The 15888-nt window shown below is 34.5% G+C and overlaps 1 protein-coding gene across 3 annotated transcripts in view; it reads right to left on the bottom strand.

Annotated features, from left to right (window-relative positions):
* The window catches only part of SPATS2 (spermatogenesis associated serine rich 2), a 95537-nt gene that overhangs the window by 35806 nt on the left and 43843 nt on the right, over nucleotides 1–15888 (bottom strand). For all 3 annotated transcript variants that reach the window (XM_032492764.1, XM_032492763.1, XM_032492762.1), the window contains one exon: nucleotides 10829–11097. In XM_032492764.1, the coding sequence (XP_032348655.1) occupies nucleotides 10829–10853 (25 nt within the window). In that variant the 5' untranslated portion in view covers nucleotides 10854–11097. The remainder of the gene's footprint in view (nucleotides 1–10828; nucleotides 11098–15888) is intronic.

Genomic DNA, 15888 nt, shown 5'->3' with positions numbered 1-15888 from the left:
TAACTCGGGGGTTAGAATTCTACCAAAGCAAGTAAAAGGGAGAATTTTGAGAAAAGGGGTTTTTGTGGTCTGAATGCTTGTGTCCTCCCTCAAATCCGTATGTTGAAATCCTAACGTGATGGCATTAGTAGGTGAGGCCTTTGGGAGAGTAAAGCCCTCAAGAATGGGATTAGTGCTCTCATAAAAGAGATTCCACAGAGCTCCCTAGCCCCTGCCACCACATGAGGACACAGTGTGAAGTCTGTGACCCAGAAGAGGGCTCTCACGGAACCACTCTGGCACCCTGATCTCAGACTTCCAGCCTCTAGAACTGTGAGAAGTAAATTTCTGTCGTTTATAAGTCACCAAGTCTGTGGCATTTTGTTATAGCAGTCTGAACAGAATAAGATGGGGGTATAAAAAATACAGTAATATTCTATTACACTTTTCAAATTCTTTTATTACTGTTATTACAGACATGTTTTAATTAAAGCCTCTTTTACAGCTCAGACCTTATCCTGTGTTTTCAAATACCTCCTAGTTGCTGTGGAAGATTGATAATTTGTAAGTTAGGATGATAACAATATTTTAGTACTAAAAGTGGAAAAGAGGATATAAATAAAGTCTATGTTATTCCAAGAGAAACTATGTTACCAATTACCAATGGGCTATAAATTAATCTAGATGTAACCTCTGTAATGCTGGCAGTTACAAGACTGTTACCCAAATGAAAGATTAGGTTGCACTTAACACAAACTCAGTATTTAAGCCTGAGTTTTCCAGATGACTACATGATATGGTTAACTCCCAATTATCTTTGACTGAAGAGACAGTACATACGATGAAAATTCTATATAGCCAAAATACTACCCAGTAACCTTTTCAGCATTGCTTTAGGATAGCTGGATAACTTGACTGTCATAAGCACAGTTGATCCGTGAACAACACAGGTTTGAACCACCTGGGTCCACTTACACACGGATTTTTTTCAATAGCAAATACTACAGTACTACACAACCCATGGAATCCATGGATGCAGAATCTGTGGATACAGAGGGCCAATTATAAGGATTTTCCATTGTGCACGGGGGTCAGTGCCACTAACTCCCATGTTGTTCAAGGGGGAACTGTACTCTCTCCCAAAGACATGTTAACGAGCGGTGAGATGATACAAAGGACATCAGTAATCTTATCAAAAAATCAAACTTCCAAACTCTTTAAGGGGAAAAAAGGGGATACTTAAAGTAAAGCAGCATTTTGGCATCTATATTTAAATAAACCATTGGTATTACTAGCTTCTTACACATCATCTAACACCTTTTATTTCTTTCCTTTAAAGACACACTAGGTGGAAATGAAGTGTGAGGAAAACAAAGGGTAGCTCTGCAAACATCTTGTTATTGCCCCCTCCACATTATCATAAGAATTACTAGGGTTTATTTGGCATACCAATTGGGATAATGATTAAAAATACATAAAGCTGCTATTTCAGCCAGGATTCCAGCAGGAAACAAATGGCGCACTTAGATTGGGAAATCTGAAGAGTTCAATAAAGCAACTGTTTTTGAAGGAGCTAGTAGGGGATAGGGAAACCGCAAGATGGAGAAAGTCCTCTTGGCTAATAATAGCAACGTACTTTGCTACCAGAGATTTTAAAGAGGGGTAAGGAGGGAGTAATTACTGGAACCCAGAGAAAGAGGGCTCTTTAATTTTTGTTTTGTTTCATCTGGTGTGGAGACGGCCATAGGACAGTAGTCCTTTAGTAAAAGGCCACCGTAAGTCCACAGTGGCCCCTCAGGGAAAGATGAGGGGAATACACACTCCTACCTCGCTCTCCTCCCTGCCTCTGGTCTCCTGCCTATGCTGCCCAATGGCCAAAGCCAACCAGAAGCCCAAGGGCAAGAGAGCCACTGAGGCAGCCTGTACAGGTCAGCCACCCAGGGCACAAAAGCCCATTTTGTATTTATATTCTAAATCAAGAGCTCGCCAAAAAGGGAGAGCAATAATTTAACGTCTCAACTTGTCTATTTAGCAGCTAATGCTGCCTCTTTTTACTTAAACCATCAACTCAAGTAGATTCAAAACCTTGTTTCAATGAACTGGAGCTTAAGTGTCTCTCAACATTACAGGGAAAGTCATTTTTAATACCTAACAACAATATTCAGTGATTTAACAATTCTCTTATTGTTTTATGCAAAGAAAGCCTAAGATTTACTTCATTCCATTGGTAGGAAATAAGGTAGGATATCTCACCCTTTGATATCTACCATATAAAAGAAAAGCACATACACTCTATGAATGAATTTTTAAAGAAAAAAATGAAGTAAAGTACTCTTCTCAGGCAAGATTCATAAAGGATACCAGAAACCCTTGAGACTGAGCTTTCATATTATTATTTATTTCATTCTATCAGGAGCCATCTTACAAGTTTCTTGGAATTATTTCAAATAGCACACATTTAGGAACATTTTGGAAAAAGTATGTTATTTACAGTATCACTGACATATTTGTAAATACTGTAGGCTTTGTTATTGTTTTCCCTGGCTTCAAAAATCAGGCAAAAGTTGTTTTAGTCAATGAGGACAACATAGAAATATCTGAGACTGATTATCACATGTATCAAACCAAACTTGAATAAGTTTTTTTTAACTGAGGTGTAACTGACATACATATATATAACATTATATTACATAGTTTTAGGTGTACAACATAATGATTTGATATTTGTATATATTGTGAAACGATCACCACAATAAGTCTAGTTAGTTAACATCCATCACCACATATAGTTAGAAAATAAGAACTTTTGCGATCTATTCTCTTAGCAACTTTCAAATATGCAATACAGTATTAACTATAATCACCAAGCTATACATTATATTCACAGGGCTTATTTATTTTATAACTGGAACTTTGTACCTTTTGACCCCCTTTACTCCTTTGGCCCTCCAGCCATCCTCCACCTCTGTTAACCACCAATCTGTTCTTTGTATCTATGAGCTCGTTTTGGTTGTTTTTTTTAGATCCCACACATAAGTGAGAACATATGGTATTTGTTTTTCTCTGCCTGGCTTATTTCACTTAGCATAATGTCCTCAAGGTCCATCCACGTTGTCACAAATGGCAAGATTTCCTTCTTTTTTATGGCCGAATAATTTTCCATTGTATATATACACCACAGTTTCTTTATCCATTCATCCATCAATGAATACTTAGGTTGTTTCCATAACTTGGCTATTGTAAATCATGCTGCAATGAACACAGGGGTATATGTATCTTTTCGAGCTAGTGTTTTCATTTTCTTTGGATAAATACCTAGAAGTGGAATTGCTGGATCATAGGGTAGTTCTATATTTAATATTTTGAGGAAACTCCATACTGTTTTCCATAGTGGCTATACCAATTTACATTCTTATCAACAGCTCCCCTTTCTCCACACCCTGGTCAACATTTATCATTTCTTATCTTTTTTATAATAACTATTCTAACTATAATAACTATTCTATTTTATAATAACTATTCTAACTATTATAATTTTTATAATAACTATTTATTTTATAATAAATATTCTAATGTAATATTGTACTATGGTTTTGATTTGCATTTTCCTGATGATTAGTGATGTCAAGCACCTTTTCATGTGCCTACTGGCCATCTGTATGTCTTCTCTGTAACTGAACACATATCTCAACACACTTTGAAATACAATCTAATTCTGTTTTTAATTTATAATTTAACCTGAAGACCATATTGTACTGAATGTTTCATAAATTAGGTTAAATTTCTGATTATATTCACAACTCTCAGGATGGCCATTATTAAAAAAAAGAAAGAAAACAAGTTGGTGAGGATGTGGAGAAACTGGAACTCTCATACAATGCTGGTGGGAATGTAAAATGGTACAGTTGTTGTGGAAAGCTATATGGTGTTTCCTTAAATAATTAAACAGAATTATCATATGATACAGCAATTTCAGTTCTGGGTATACACACAAAAGAACTAAAAGCAGCAAATATAACAAATATTTGTATACCCATGTTCATACTAGCATTATTCACAATAGCTAAAATGTGTAACAAAATGCCCATCATCAGATGAATGAATAAATAAAATGTTGCATACATATATATACACACAATTGAATATTATTCAGCATTAAAAAGGATGGAAATTCTGACACATGCTACAACATGGATGAATCTTGAAGACATTATGCTAAGTTAAATAGGCCAGTCACGAAATGTCAAATGCTGTATGATTCCGCTTATTTGAGGTACCTAGAGTAGTCAAATTAGAAGAGAGAGAAAGTAGAAAGGTGGTTGGTATGGGCTGGAAAGGAAGGGAGAAAGCAAATTATTGTTTAATAGATACAGAATTTCAGTTTTGCAAGTTGAAAAACTTATGGAGATGCATAGAAGTGATAGTTGCAGAGCAATGTGAAAATAATAACTAAACTGTACAATTAAAAACGGTTAAAATGGTAAATTTTATGTTATGTAAATTTTATCACAACTTAAAAAAAATCTTTAAGTTCTAATTATAAAGAATGGTAAGAAACAGCATTTTTTCTAATATAAATTTTTAAATGTAAGGATCCCTTACTGAGATTCCAAATTAATTCCTGCAATAAATAGTTGGTAAACACCTACCATAAGTCAACCTAGGCAATAAGAATACATTTGTAAACACCTAAGGTTGCTGCCCTCAGAGTTTTACAGTCTATTGCAAGAGACTAGTAAGAATATATAAAAATAAAATAACTATTTAATCACTATTTTATAATATTTGATAAATAACTAATTTATCACTAATAGTGATAGCAACTATGTATTCGTTTATTAAATTGCACAGTACTAAACTGATATACTAGACCCCACATTAACACTACTATGAGGTGGAGATTATTAAAAGCTCTACTACTTAGATTTAGCAGAGTTAATATTATGAGGACACAGTAAGGCTCTTTAAAAGTACTGAAGTGAATTCAATCTGATTATCAATGAGAAGACACGTAGAAACAACATATGGCAAGCATAAACCAATCATACTGACAATTACTTTAAATGTGAGTGGACTAAACATATGGTGACTACAAAACATATTCCTTAGATTCCAAGACACAAATAGACTGAAAGTAAAAGGATAAAAAAAATATATTCCCTGCAAATCGTAACTGTAAGAAAGCTCAAACAAATGTATTACCATCAGAAAAACCAAAACTTAAAAGACAGGAAATATTACTAGAGATGAAGAAGAACATTTTATAATGATAGGAAAATCAATACATCAGCAGATATAGCAATTATAAACACATATACACTTAATAAGTCCTAAAATATGTGAATTAAAAACTGAAAGAATAGAAAGGAAAAATGTACAATTCAACAATTACAGCTGAAGATTTCAACAGGTTTCTCATAGTAAATGACAGAACAACTACACAGAACATTACTAAGGATACAGATGACTTGAAAATCATGATCCAGCTGAGCTCACTGACAGATAATAGAACACTCCACCTAACAACAGATCGATACACTTCCTTTTTAAGCACATATGGCATATTCTCCAGGACAAATCATCACAAAGACAAACTAAACACAAAGACTAGACAAACACATCACAAGAACAGAAAACTACAGACCACTATCTCTCAGGAATATAGGTGTAAAAATCTATAACAAAATATTAGCAAACAGAAGCCAGTAAAAGAAATATATACTATGACCAAATGAGACTTATACTACGAATGCAGAACTGGTTTAACGTATGAAAATTAATATAATGATCTATTTTAATAAAGGATAATACCACATGATCATATTAATAGATCAGAGTTTCTCAACTTCAGGAGTACTGACATTTTAAGGAAAGCAATTGTTTGTTGTGGAGGGCTGTCCTGTGCACTGTGGGGTATCTATAGCATCCTGAACCCAAACCCACTAGATGCCACCCTGGCCCCAAGCTTGTGACCACTAAAAATGTCTCCATACATTGCCAAATATCCCCTAGGGGGCAAAATCATCCCTGTTTGAGAACTGCTAAAATAGATGCAGAAAAAACACTTGACAAAATCCCAATATCAATTCATGTAAAAACTCAGCAAGGTAAGAAAAGACAGAAACTTCTTCAAACTGACAAAGGGCATCTAGGAAAAACCTACAGCTAACATCATACTTAATGGTAAAAGACTAAATGCTTCTTCCCAAGACTGAGAACAAGGCAAAGATGTCTGCTCTCATATTTCTTTGCAACAATGTTCCAGAAGTTCAAGCCCAAGCAAAAGGCAACAAAAAAGAAATTACAGACCCAGAATGGAAGACAGGAAGAAAACCAACTTTATTCATAGAGGACATGATCTTGTATACTGGAAATCTAAGTTATCTACTAAAAAAACTAATTGAGCTAATAAGTGAGTTTAACAACAACAAAAATCAGATGTCTCATCCACAACAGTATCAAAAAGAATAAATTACTTAGGAATAAACTTAACAAAGGAATTGCAAGAGCTGTGCACTTAAATCTGTAAAACACTGGTGAGAGAAAGTAAGATCTAAATAAATACAGAGATACACTACATTCATGGATTGAAAGACTTAATACTGTTTAGATGACAATTCTCTAACAAAATGTTCTATTGATTCAATGTAATCCCTATCAGATTCCAAACAGATATTTTTGTATGAATTGACAAACTGATTCTAAATTTTATAGGGAACTATAAAGGAACCAGGATAGACAAAAAAAGCTTTGGGGGGAAAAAAGTAGGAGGACTTAACCTACACCTTACTTATTATACTATACTTTAAGAAAAAATATACTGGGCTTCATCAAAATGAAAAACTTTCGCTTTTAAAAAGACACGATTAAGAAAATGAAAAGACAAGCCAGAGATTAGGAGAATATATCTGCAAATCATGTACCTGATAATGGATGTGAATTCAAAATTTAAACAATGCTTACAACTCAATAAGAAGACTGCTAACTCTTCATAATAACTGTAAATGGAGTACAACCTTTAAAAATTGTAGAATCACTATGTTGCACACCTGAAACATATATATTATCTTAAATCAACTATACCTCAATTAAATAAAACATTTTAGAGAAAAAGACCTATATCTCAATTTTTTTAAGTGAATAAAGAATTTAAATAGACATTTCATCAAAAAAGATACACAAATGGCTAATAATCACAAAGAAATAGTCAACATCATTAGCCATTAAGAAAGTACAAATCAAAACCACGAGGTACCATTACACACCTAGTAAAATAGCCATAATAAAAAGACACCATACTAAGTGTTGGCAGGGACATGAAACACCCAAAACCAACATTTGTTGCTGGTGGAATTATAAAACGGTCACTTTGGAAAACAGGTTTTGGCACCGCAGTTTCACTCCCAGGTATTTCCCCAAGAGAAATGTAAGCATATGTCTACATAAAGACTTGTAAGCAAATACTCATAATTTATAATTATTCAAAATAGCCAAAAGTGGAAATAATCCAAATGAATAATCAATTGGTAAATGGATAAACAAAACAAAATGTGATATAACCTATGATATTGTAATATAATAAGAAATACATATTTTGGTCTTCACCTCTGGCTCCTGGCTAGAGCACCTAAAACCTCTGTAATTTCCTAAGCAGTAAAGGTACTAGGAGCATCTTGTGTTCTAATCTTAGGTATCTGACTCCAGTTCCTAACTGAGACAGCAAATGCCTTGAAATTTCCTGGGTGATAGGAGCACCTTTTGTTTTAATCAAGCAACTTGAACTCCCAGATAGCTTTGGGGGCTGGTCACCAGAAAAATCAAGCCATGATTAGAGGCTTAGAGCTTTCAGCCCCACCCCCATCTGCCCATACAGAAGAGGAGAAGAGTTAAGAGATAAGTTAATACTCAATCACTCTGTGATAAAGTCTTAAAAAAAATCCCTAAAGTATGAGGTTCAGAGAGCTTCCAGCTTCCAGGTTGGTGAACCCATCCGTGTGCTGGGAGGGTAGTACATCTCACTTTATGGGGACAGAAGCTCCTGCACTGAGGACCCTTCCAGACCTCACCCTTCATCTGCCTGTTCATTTGCATTCTTTATCACATCTTCCATTATGTAATAAACCAGTAAAAGGAAATGTTTCCCTGAGTTCAGTGAGCATTATAGCATTACTTAACCTGAGGAGGAGGTCATGGAAACCACCCATATGTAGCCAAGCTGGACAGAAGGATGGATAACCTGGGGATCTACTATTTGTGATTGGCATCTGACGTGGGCGCAGTCTTGGGGGACTGAACCCTTAACCTATGGGATCTAAAACTAACTGCAGGCAGACAGCATCAGAATTTAACTGAACTGTAGGACACTCAGCTAGTATTGGAGAATTGGTCGGTGTAAGAAAAACACCCACTCGTCTAGTCACAGAAGTGTTATGAGTAGTAGAGGGTAAAAGAAACAGGGTTTTGCCTTTTCAGAACCTTAATGCTACTCAGCAGTAAAAAGGAGCAAACTACTGATACATTCAGCAACACTGATGAATCTCAAAAACATTACACTAAGTGAAAAAAGCCAGACACAAAAACTTATTGTATTAATCTATTTATATAAAATCTCTAGAAAAGGAAAAACTAAAGAGACAAAGTAGATCAGTGTTTGCCTGGGGTTGGGAGCAGAAACTGATCATAAACAGGTAAGAGTGAAATTTCTGGGGTGAGAAGGATATTTTAAAATAGGATTGTGGTGATGGCTGTACAATTGCATACATTTACTAAAAATAATCAAATTGTGTATTTATAATGAATTAATTTTATAGTATTTATATCTCAATAAAACTGTTTTGAAAAGGGCTTGGATGTTATAGTACAATTAAATCACTACAGAAGAGTTTCTAAACACTCTTCATTTCTAAATATTTCTCTACTTCAGAGACAGGCACCAGTCCACTGATTACAGGTGGAGAAGCATTGATCTGACTTCTGCTAGGTGTTGCCTAAAAGGTTTGGAGCAATCAATATTTGTAATTGAAGTTGACCTCAATTAAATTTAAGCCATACAAGTTTAACTTCACTAAATATGTCTTTAAATAAGAAATTTACAAGTATTACTGACAAAGGAAAATATGGAAACATGGTCTATTGTGGAATAAAAACATAACATTACAAAATGACACTTAGTAAATGAGTGTCACTAGAGAACAAAAACTATCATAGTATCTACCTTTTTAATGTGTTATAACTAAGTTGATAAAGTCAGTATAATTATTTGGATTAATAAAACCCAAAACAATGAAATTTTAAATATATAAATGAATAAATGCGATAGAATTTTATAAGTATTTTATATTTTTTTTGTTCAAGTATCAGTTATATATATAGATTTACTTCAGAGAATGTCCTAATGACACATAAGCTTTCTTTTGTTTCCAACTAAGTGTAAATCCAGGCTATGTTCAATTGAAATGTATTAGCACTTAATGCCTATGATGTGATCTAAAATTTATATTCATTTTATAGTAACTGGATACCAATTACAGAAAGCAATGATACTTTTTTATAGCTCTGGCAAAACATAGGCATGAAATAAACACTCTAGTTTTTAAAAGATCAAAGCAATATGCTGAAGTTAACTTTTTTAGGAAAAATTAAATGCTAAACTTTTTAGATGAAATTACTTTACTTTAAAGTCCAGAATCCTATTTTTACTACAGCATTTCTCACTTGCAGGAGGAAAACAGATACTCAGTATTTCAAACCTAACTTGGAAAAAGCAAACTGAATTATAATGACTAAGAAGAAACAAACTTGGATTATAAAAACTTTTCAGTTGGTAAACCTCATTCTGTAGAAGAGTTCAGCTTCTTTAGTAATCTAACCATTCCTTAGAACTCAGATTTTCTTTATACAGATTTATTATACAGTGTTCAAAACCACATGCAGCTCTGGTATGGTATTTTCTTATAACGAAGTTTTTAAATTGCCAAGTCAAAATTAAATTTAAAATCATTTCCTTCATATATAGCACATGAGACCTAGATCTGTAGCTTTGTTTTGTATTAAAGAACATTAACGTTAAATTGAAAATTAAACTGTTATGAGGTGGAAAAAATCCAGGATATCTATGATCATTCTTTTAACAAACATATTCCAGTTATGTGTAATATTTCTAGTGCTTTTTGTCCCTTGAAATTTCCGCAGCTATTCTCAGAAAGTTGAAAAAGTGATTTCATTTTTCTTTGTTGTCCTTTCCTTCTTATAACTATTCTTGGTATGTCTTGACTCTTTGCAACTTATATTTTACTTTATACAAAAAGCTAGAGTCATAATCCCAGAAGGAAAGCTTAAGAAGGAATCGACAACTGGAAGCATTTACTCTTAATACATTTCCTGTCTACAAAGAAACATCAACTCACAGGATATAGAATATCCTGTAGTAAGTTATCTCCTACCACACTCCCTGTAACATATGTTCACTCTCCAAAAATGGAGACTCTTTCAAGATGCATTTGGCTTTCCTGAAAGTATATTACAATCTAGTAAGTTTATAAGAGTAGAAAAGCAATTGTTATATGAATTAACTCCCAAACTGGTAACACAAAAAGCTATAATCTAACATCCACAAATACGTAGGTAGTTAAAAGCACAACAAGATAAAGTTATGAATGTTCTGGACTCTTCTAAAATTAACTGCAGTCACGACAAAAAGATGTTTTAACTATCAGTACTGGGTGAGGGGAAGTATACCACCATTCAGAACACATTAAGAGAACATTTTTTAAAACTACCTATAGATAGAAATGGTGATCATAACCCCACAACTATGCTTTTAACAATTTATGCCCACATGTACTCTTACCCTTCTGGTTCTGTTTCCTAGACATTTCACAGTTTCTTTAATCCCAGAGAATACAGAAGAAAAGTATCTCCGCCTTGTTTGGGTTCTGATTGTAGTTATCTCTGATTTAAAAGTAGGCAACAGAAGTCTGCAGTTGGAGGTGATAAATGTAAAATCCTGGTTATTTGAAATTCTGCTCACTAGCTGTCGATCTCTTTTCCTTCTCTTGTATCAACTTCTTGTCAGGAAATATCACTGCAGACATTCATGTCTCTTTTTCCAGGGAGATTCTGGAGGGAAAACACACACACACATTCACCATTACAGTAACAGCTACATATAAGAAATTTCTAAGAAATACCCACAGGCTTTATTTTGCACTTTTTCCTAAATGAAACTAGTTATTAAAAGTACTCCAGAAAAAACACAGTTGTAAAAAGTAGTATTTTGCTTCCTAAGAAACTTAAGTCTTAGAATCAAAACATCTTCTTAGTTTAGAAAAGCATGATTTTTTATTCTTCTTGTATCCATCTCAAAAATCTTATCCCCATCTCTGCATCACAAACTAATTACCTCTTATCACTCTCTAAGATCTCTCTCTCCACCTGCTCTTCTTGTCTAAATCAAGGGTCTTTTCTCTTCCTCTACAATTTCCTAGATCTAAGCCCTCCTCAGGTTTCCGAGCTCAAACACGGTTGCAAGAAACTTGGGGGTGGGGTGAGTGAGGAGAGCATAAAGGAAATTTAATTAAGAAAAATTGAAACATCAAAATTTAGATTAGTCAATACTGAAAGAAACTTTCATAAATTGCAAAGATACAAATGTTTTTTTCCCCACATTACTAAACATTTAAAAAATACATGTTCAAGATTTCTGGGTAAAGAAAGCATGAGGAGGACCACAGAACTCTTATACCTGGACACATGATAGAAAAAACATTTTACAAAATGCAACCAAAGAAGGAAATGAGAGTAACCTTCTATGAAATACTCTCCAATGTGGAAGAAGGAAAATGAAAGGGATGAGTAAATAGTCCTGGGTAAGTTTTGTTTTTTTTTTTTTAAACCATCAAAAGTAAGAGAATCTACAAACCACTATGGGACCACAGGAAAAGCATGCTGAGTCTCTGGGGCTTAACATCTTCCAGCGAATTGAGCCATATTGGGAGAATCAGCCAAAGTCTATGGAAAGACATGGAATTTACCACTGGATAGAATAAGCCTGATAGAAAACACTTTATGAGATTATAGAAAAAAGGTGGAATTCAGATCACTAGAAATTATTAAACTCTTCAGTGGAAAGCCTTTCTCTACCTTCATGCCCTCAGCTTAAAGAAAAGAGGAAGAAAGCAACCATAAAAAACTAACCATAGCTGATGAGCAGGATTGCATTGGGACAGGTCCCAAATAAGGTGAGAAACACCAAGGATATCATATCCATATTCTGTCAAACAAAAGATGTAAACAGAACTGTCCATATAAAACATAAAGAAGATTAATAAAAATGACATAGCAACTGTCAAATATCCTATAATAAAAGAGAGACGAGAGAAGAAATTACCATGTAGCAAGAAAGAACCCAACCTGGAAAACAATGTAACCCCCCAAAACCAAAAGCAGATTCTCCCTTGAAGATTGATTTGAATACTTTAAATAAGAATTTAGATTCAATTTAAAAAAGCTAGGAAATAAAGGACAGAATGAATAAGAATAAATAGAATGAAAAGATGACTGCAAAGCTAAAGAAAAACTGAAAAACAAAACACCATCACAGATTCAATAACATGTCAGAAATAGCAAGAAATGGAACAGATGAAAATAGAATGAACAGAGAAAGTCTTTCAGAATAAAAATAAAAGAGATTAAAGCAATCAGAAGACAATATTAGAATATAAAATGATCCAATCTAAGGATAATTAGAATCAATATAATAGACTCAAAAAATACAGGAGTCAATAAAAGGAACAAAAAAAGCATTCAGAGCTAATATAAAGGAAACTCCCCTTGAAATAAAGAGATCTGAATCTGCTCAGTCCCCACCTCCAATCCATCAGAAGAAATCCTATCTATACTACCTTTTACATACACCAGAACTGGACCACTTTTAACCATCTCCACTGCTAACACCCTTGTCTAAGCCACAATCATTTCTCACCTACATTGCTACAGCAAGACTGTAGTAGTCTCTTAATTGGCATCCTTCTATTCTGCCACTCTCTGGCTGCTTTTAAAATTGTAGACAAATTATGTCCCAATCATGCTGTTTAAAGCCCTCCAGCAGCTCCTTGCTTCATTCAAAGCTAAAGCCAAATCCTTTACAGTGGCCTAAAAGGTCTTAGCTGCTCTTACACCCTGTCCCCATCCTCCCTTTATCTCTCTGACCTCATTTTCTGCTAATCTTCCCCTTAGGTACTTCACATCAGCCACACTGGCCTCTTCACTGTCCCTTTTATAACCTAGATACATTCTCACCTTAAGGCCTGTAAGGTGTTGCCTCTGCCAGAGATGTTCTTCCCCTGGATATCTACATGGACTACCTCCTCACCTCCTTCAGGTCTCTTCTCAAATATTACTTTCTCTGTGGTTATTCATGAGAAACTACTGAACTTGGGGTAAGAACAGTGAGAGTCTGTGGCATTATTACCTAAAGCTACTACCATCACCCCAAGGTCAGTGCGAAAGGTAGTTCTAGGTGGGTGAAAGCCATGAAAAGGCAGTAGCTTTACTGACAAGAGAGGGCTGACTTGATTTACAGCAAAGCACAGAAAAACCTCATACCCATCAGCATTGTCAGTAACAGTCTGCATTCTTGGTGGCAAACAAACAAGCAAGACCAAGGGGCCAGCTAGCCTGGGGTTGCTGTCATAGTGCAAGCAATGGACAGAAATCTAAAAAATAAATCTGGAAACAAAACTATAAGGGACCTTGATAAATGCTCTACACATTCACACTGGAGAGACTGGAGAGAGCCAACCAGGAGCCTGCATACAGAGGCAGAAAAGATACAACAGGGCCCAGTGGAAGGTAAGAGTAAGGGCAGACTTTTAAACTGTCTGAACTTTGAAGGAGCTTCCCCAACACTCACAAAGATTAGCAGGGAGTGGAAGCCTTACTGGCTCAAGGTGTTTATCACTATCTTTGACCAATCAGTAACTGACCATTAAGCAATGCAGATACAGGTATGACTTCAGGAAGCCAGACTTAAAAATTAAACAAATTAAAAACAAAAACTGAGCAGATATTAGCAGCTACACTCCAAGGAGAAAGATTCCACAGATTTAGTCCAGGCAAGTTACCTATAAAACAACAATAACAAAGCAACAACGCTCAAAAGGGGGGAAAGCATCAGAATCCAAAACTGTTACATTATATTATGTAAAATGTCCACAGTTTCAACAAAAATTTATGAGATGTAAAGATGCAAGAAAATGTGACCCAAACTCAGAAAGGAAAAAAGATCCCATGTGATTGAAAATGTCCCTGAGTAGGCCCAAAGCCAGACTCAGCAAACACAGATTTCAAAAGTCTGTGTTTTGCTTTTGCTCAAAGGCCTATGGAACAGTGTCAAGTGTACTGATATACATGAATTAGGAGTTGCAGCAGAAGTGAAGACGAAGGACAGAAACCATGACCAAACTGATTTAAAAAAATTAATATAGAGATTAAGAAGCTCAAGAAACCACAACTACAATAAACACAGAGATCCATACCTAGACATACAGTAAAACTGATGAAAGTCCCAAACAGAAAACGTTGGGAGTAGTAAGAAAAAACAACTCATCATTTACAGGGAAGCAAAGATATGACTAGTGGCTAACTTCTCATCAGAAACAAAGGAGGCCAGAAGGCAGTGAGATGATATATTCAAAATGCTGAAAGAAAATATTGTCAAGCAAGAATTCTTTATCCAGATTTCTAAACTGTCTTTCAAAATGAAGGTGAAACAAAGACATTTCCAAAGACTTAGAAAATCCACTGACACCAGAGGGTAACCTGAATCTACACAAAGAAACGAAAAGCAATGGGAAAAATAAATACATGGGTAAAAAGAATGTATTTTTTAATTTTATTCTCTTAAATTATTTAAAAGATAAGACTGTATAAAATAGTAATAATAACACTGTATTGTTGGGTTTATAACAAATACAGATATAATACATACAATAAAAACTGCACAAAGTAGGGGGAAAGAAAAGCTATTTTACAGAATTAAACTAGTATTAATCTAAAGTAGACTGCAATAAAGAGGCATTTTGCTATGCCCAGAGCAAGCACTAAGAAAATAACTCACCACCTGAAAGCCTTTGTATTTTAAATTATCTGCTTCTTTTTAATTGACTAATTAATTATTTCCACCTTGCCACTTGGCAGGTAGGTGTCGATTCCTTTTTACAGCATTAATGAACCCATTTCCCTTTTCCTCCATGTAATTAAGACTACGAGTTACAGATCACATTCTTAAATTGGCTTAGTGTACCACCAACTTGGTCTTTATTAGACAAAATATATGACATCAGGTATTTCCCCCTGAAAACAATGTTGAGTTTCTACTGAGTTATCCTGCAGTTGCTGTTATGAGAAGGATAACTGTCCTTTTTATTTTTCAGAGAAGAATCACCAACACTTATGGTATTTCATTCTTAATCTACTTAAAGTTTGGAGACATAAAGGACAGATGATTAAGAAAATAACTCAACAGTAAAAACAGAAGACAACAGCAAGACAAAATAATTTAAATTATACATTAAAAAAATCTAACACAAAATAAGGTAATAAAGGAGGAAGAAGGAAACAGAAAATACATGAGGCATACAAAAAATGAATACCAAAGCGGCAGAATGAAATCTAAAGATATAAAAATTACATTAAATATGAATGGACTAAAGATTCCACTCAAAAAGACAGAAACTGTCAGACTGGATGGAAAAGCAAGATCCAACCATATACTGTCTACAAGAGACACACTACAGATTCAGGTATGAAGAGACTGAAAGTAAAAGGATGAAAAAAGATGTGTCATACAAATAGTAACACTAAGAGAGCTTACTATCAGACAAAATAAACTTTAAAAAATTACTAGAG

The sequence above is a fragment of the Camelus ferus genome, chromosome 12, assembly GCF_009834535.1.
Source record: "Camelus ferus isolate YT-003-E chromosome 12, BCGSAC_Cfer_1.0, whole genome shotgun sequence".
In the NCBI taxonomy this organism is placed as follows: domain Eukaryota; kingdom Metazoa; phylum Chordata; class Mammalia; order Artiodactyla; family Camelidae; genus Camelus; species Camelus ferus.
This window is presented reverse-complemented; position numbering and strand designations above follow the sequence as displayed.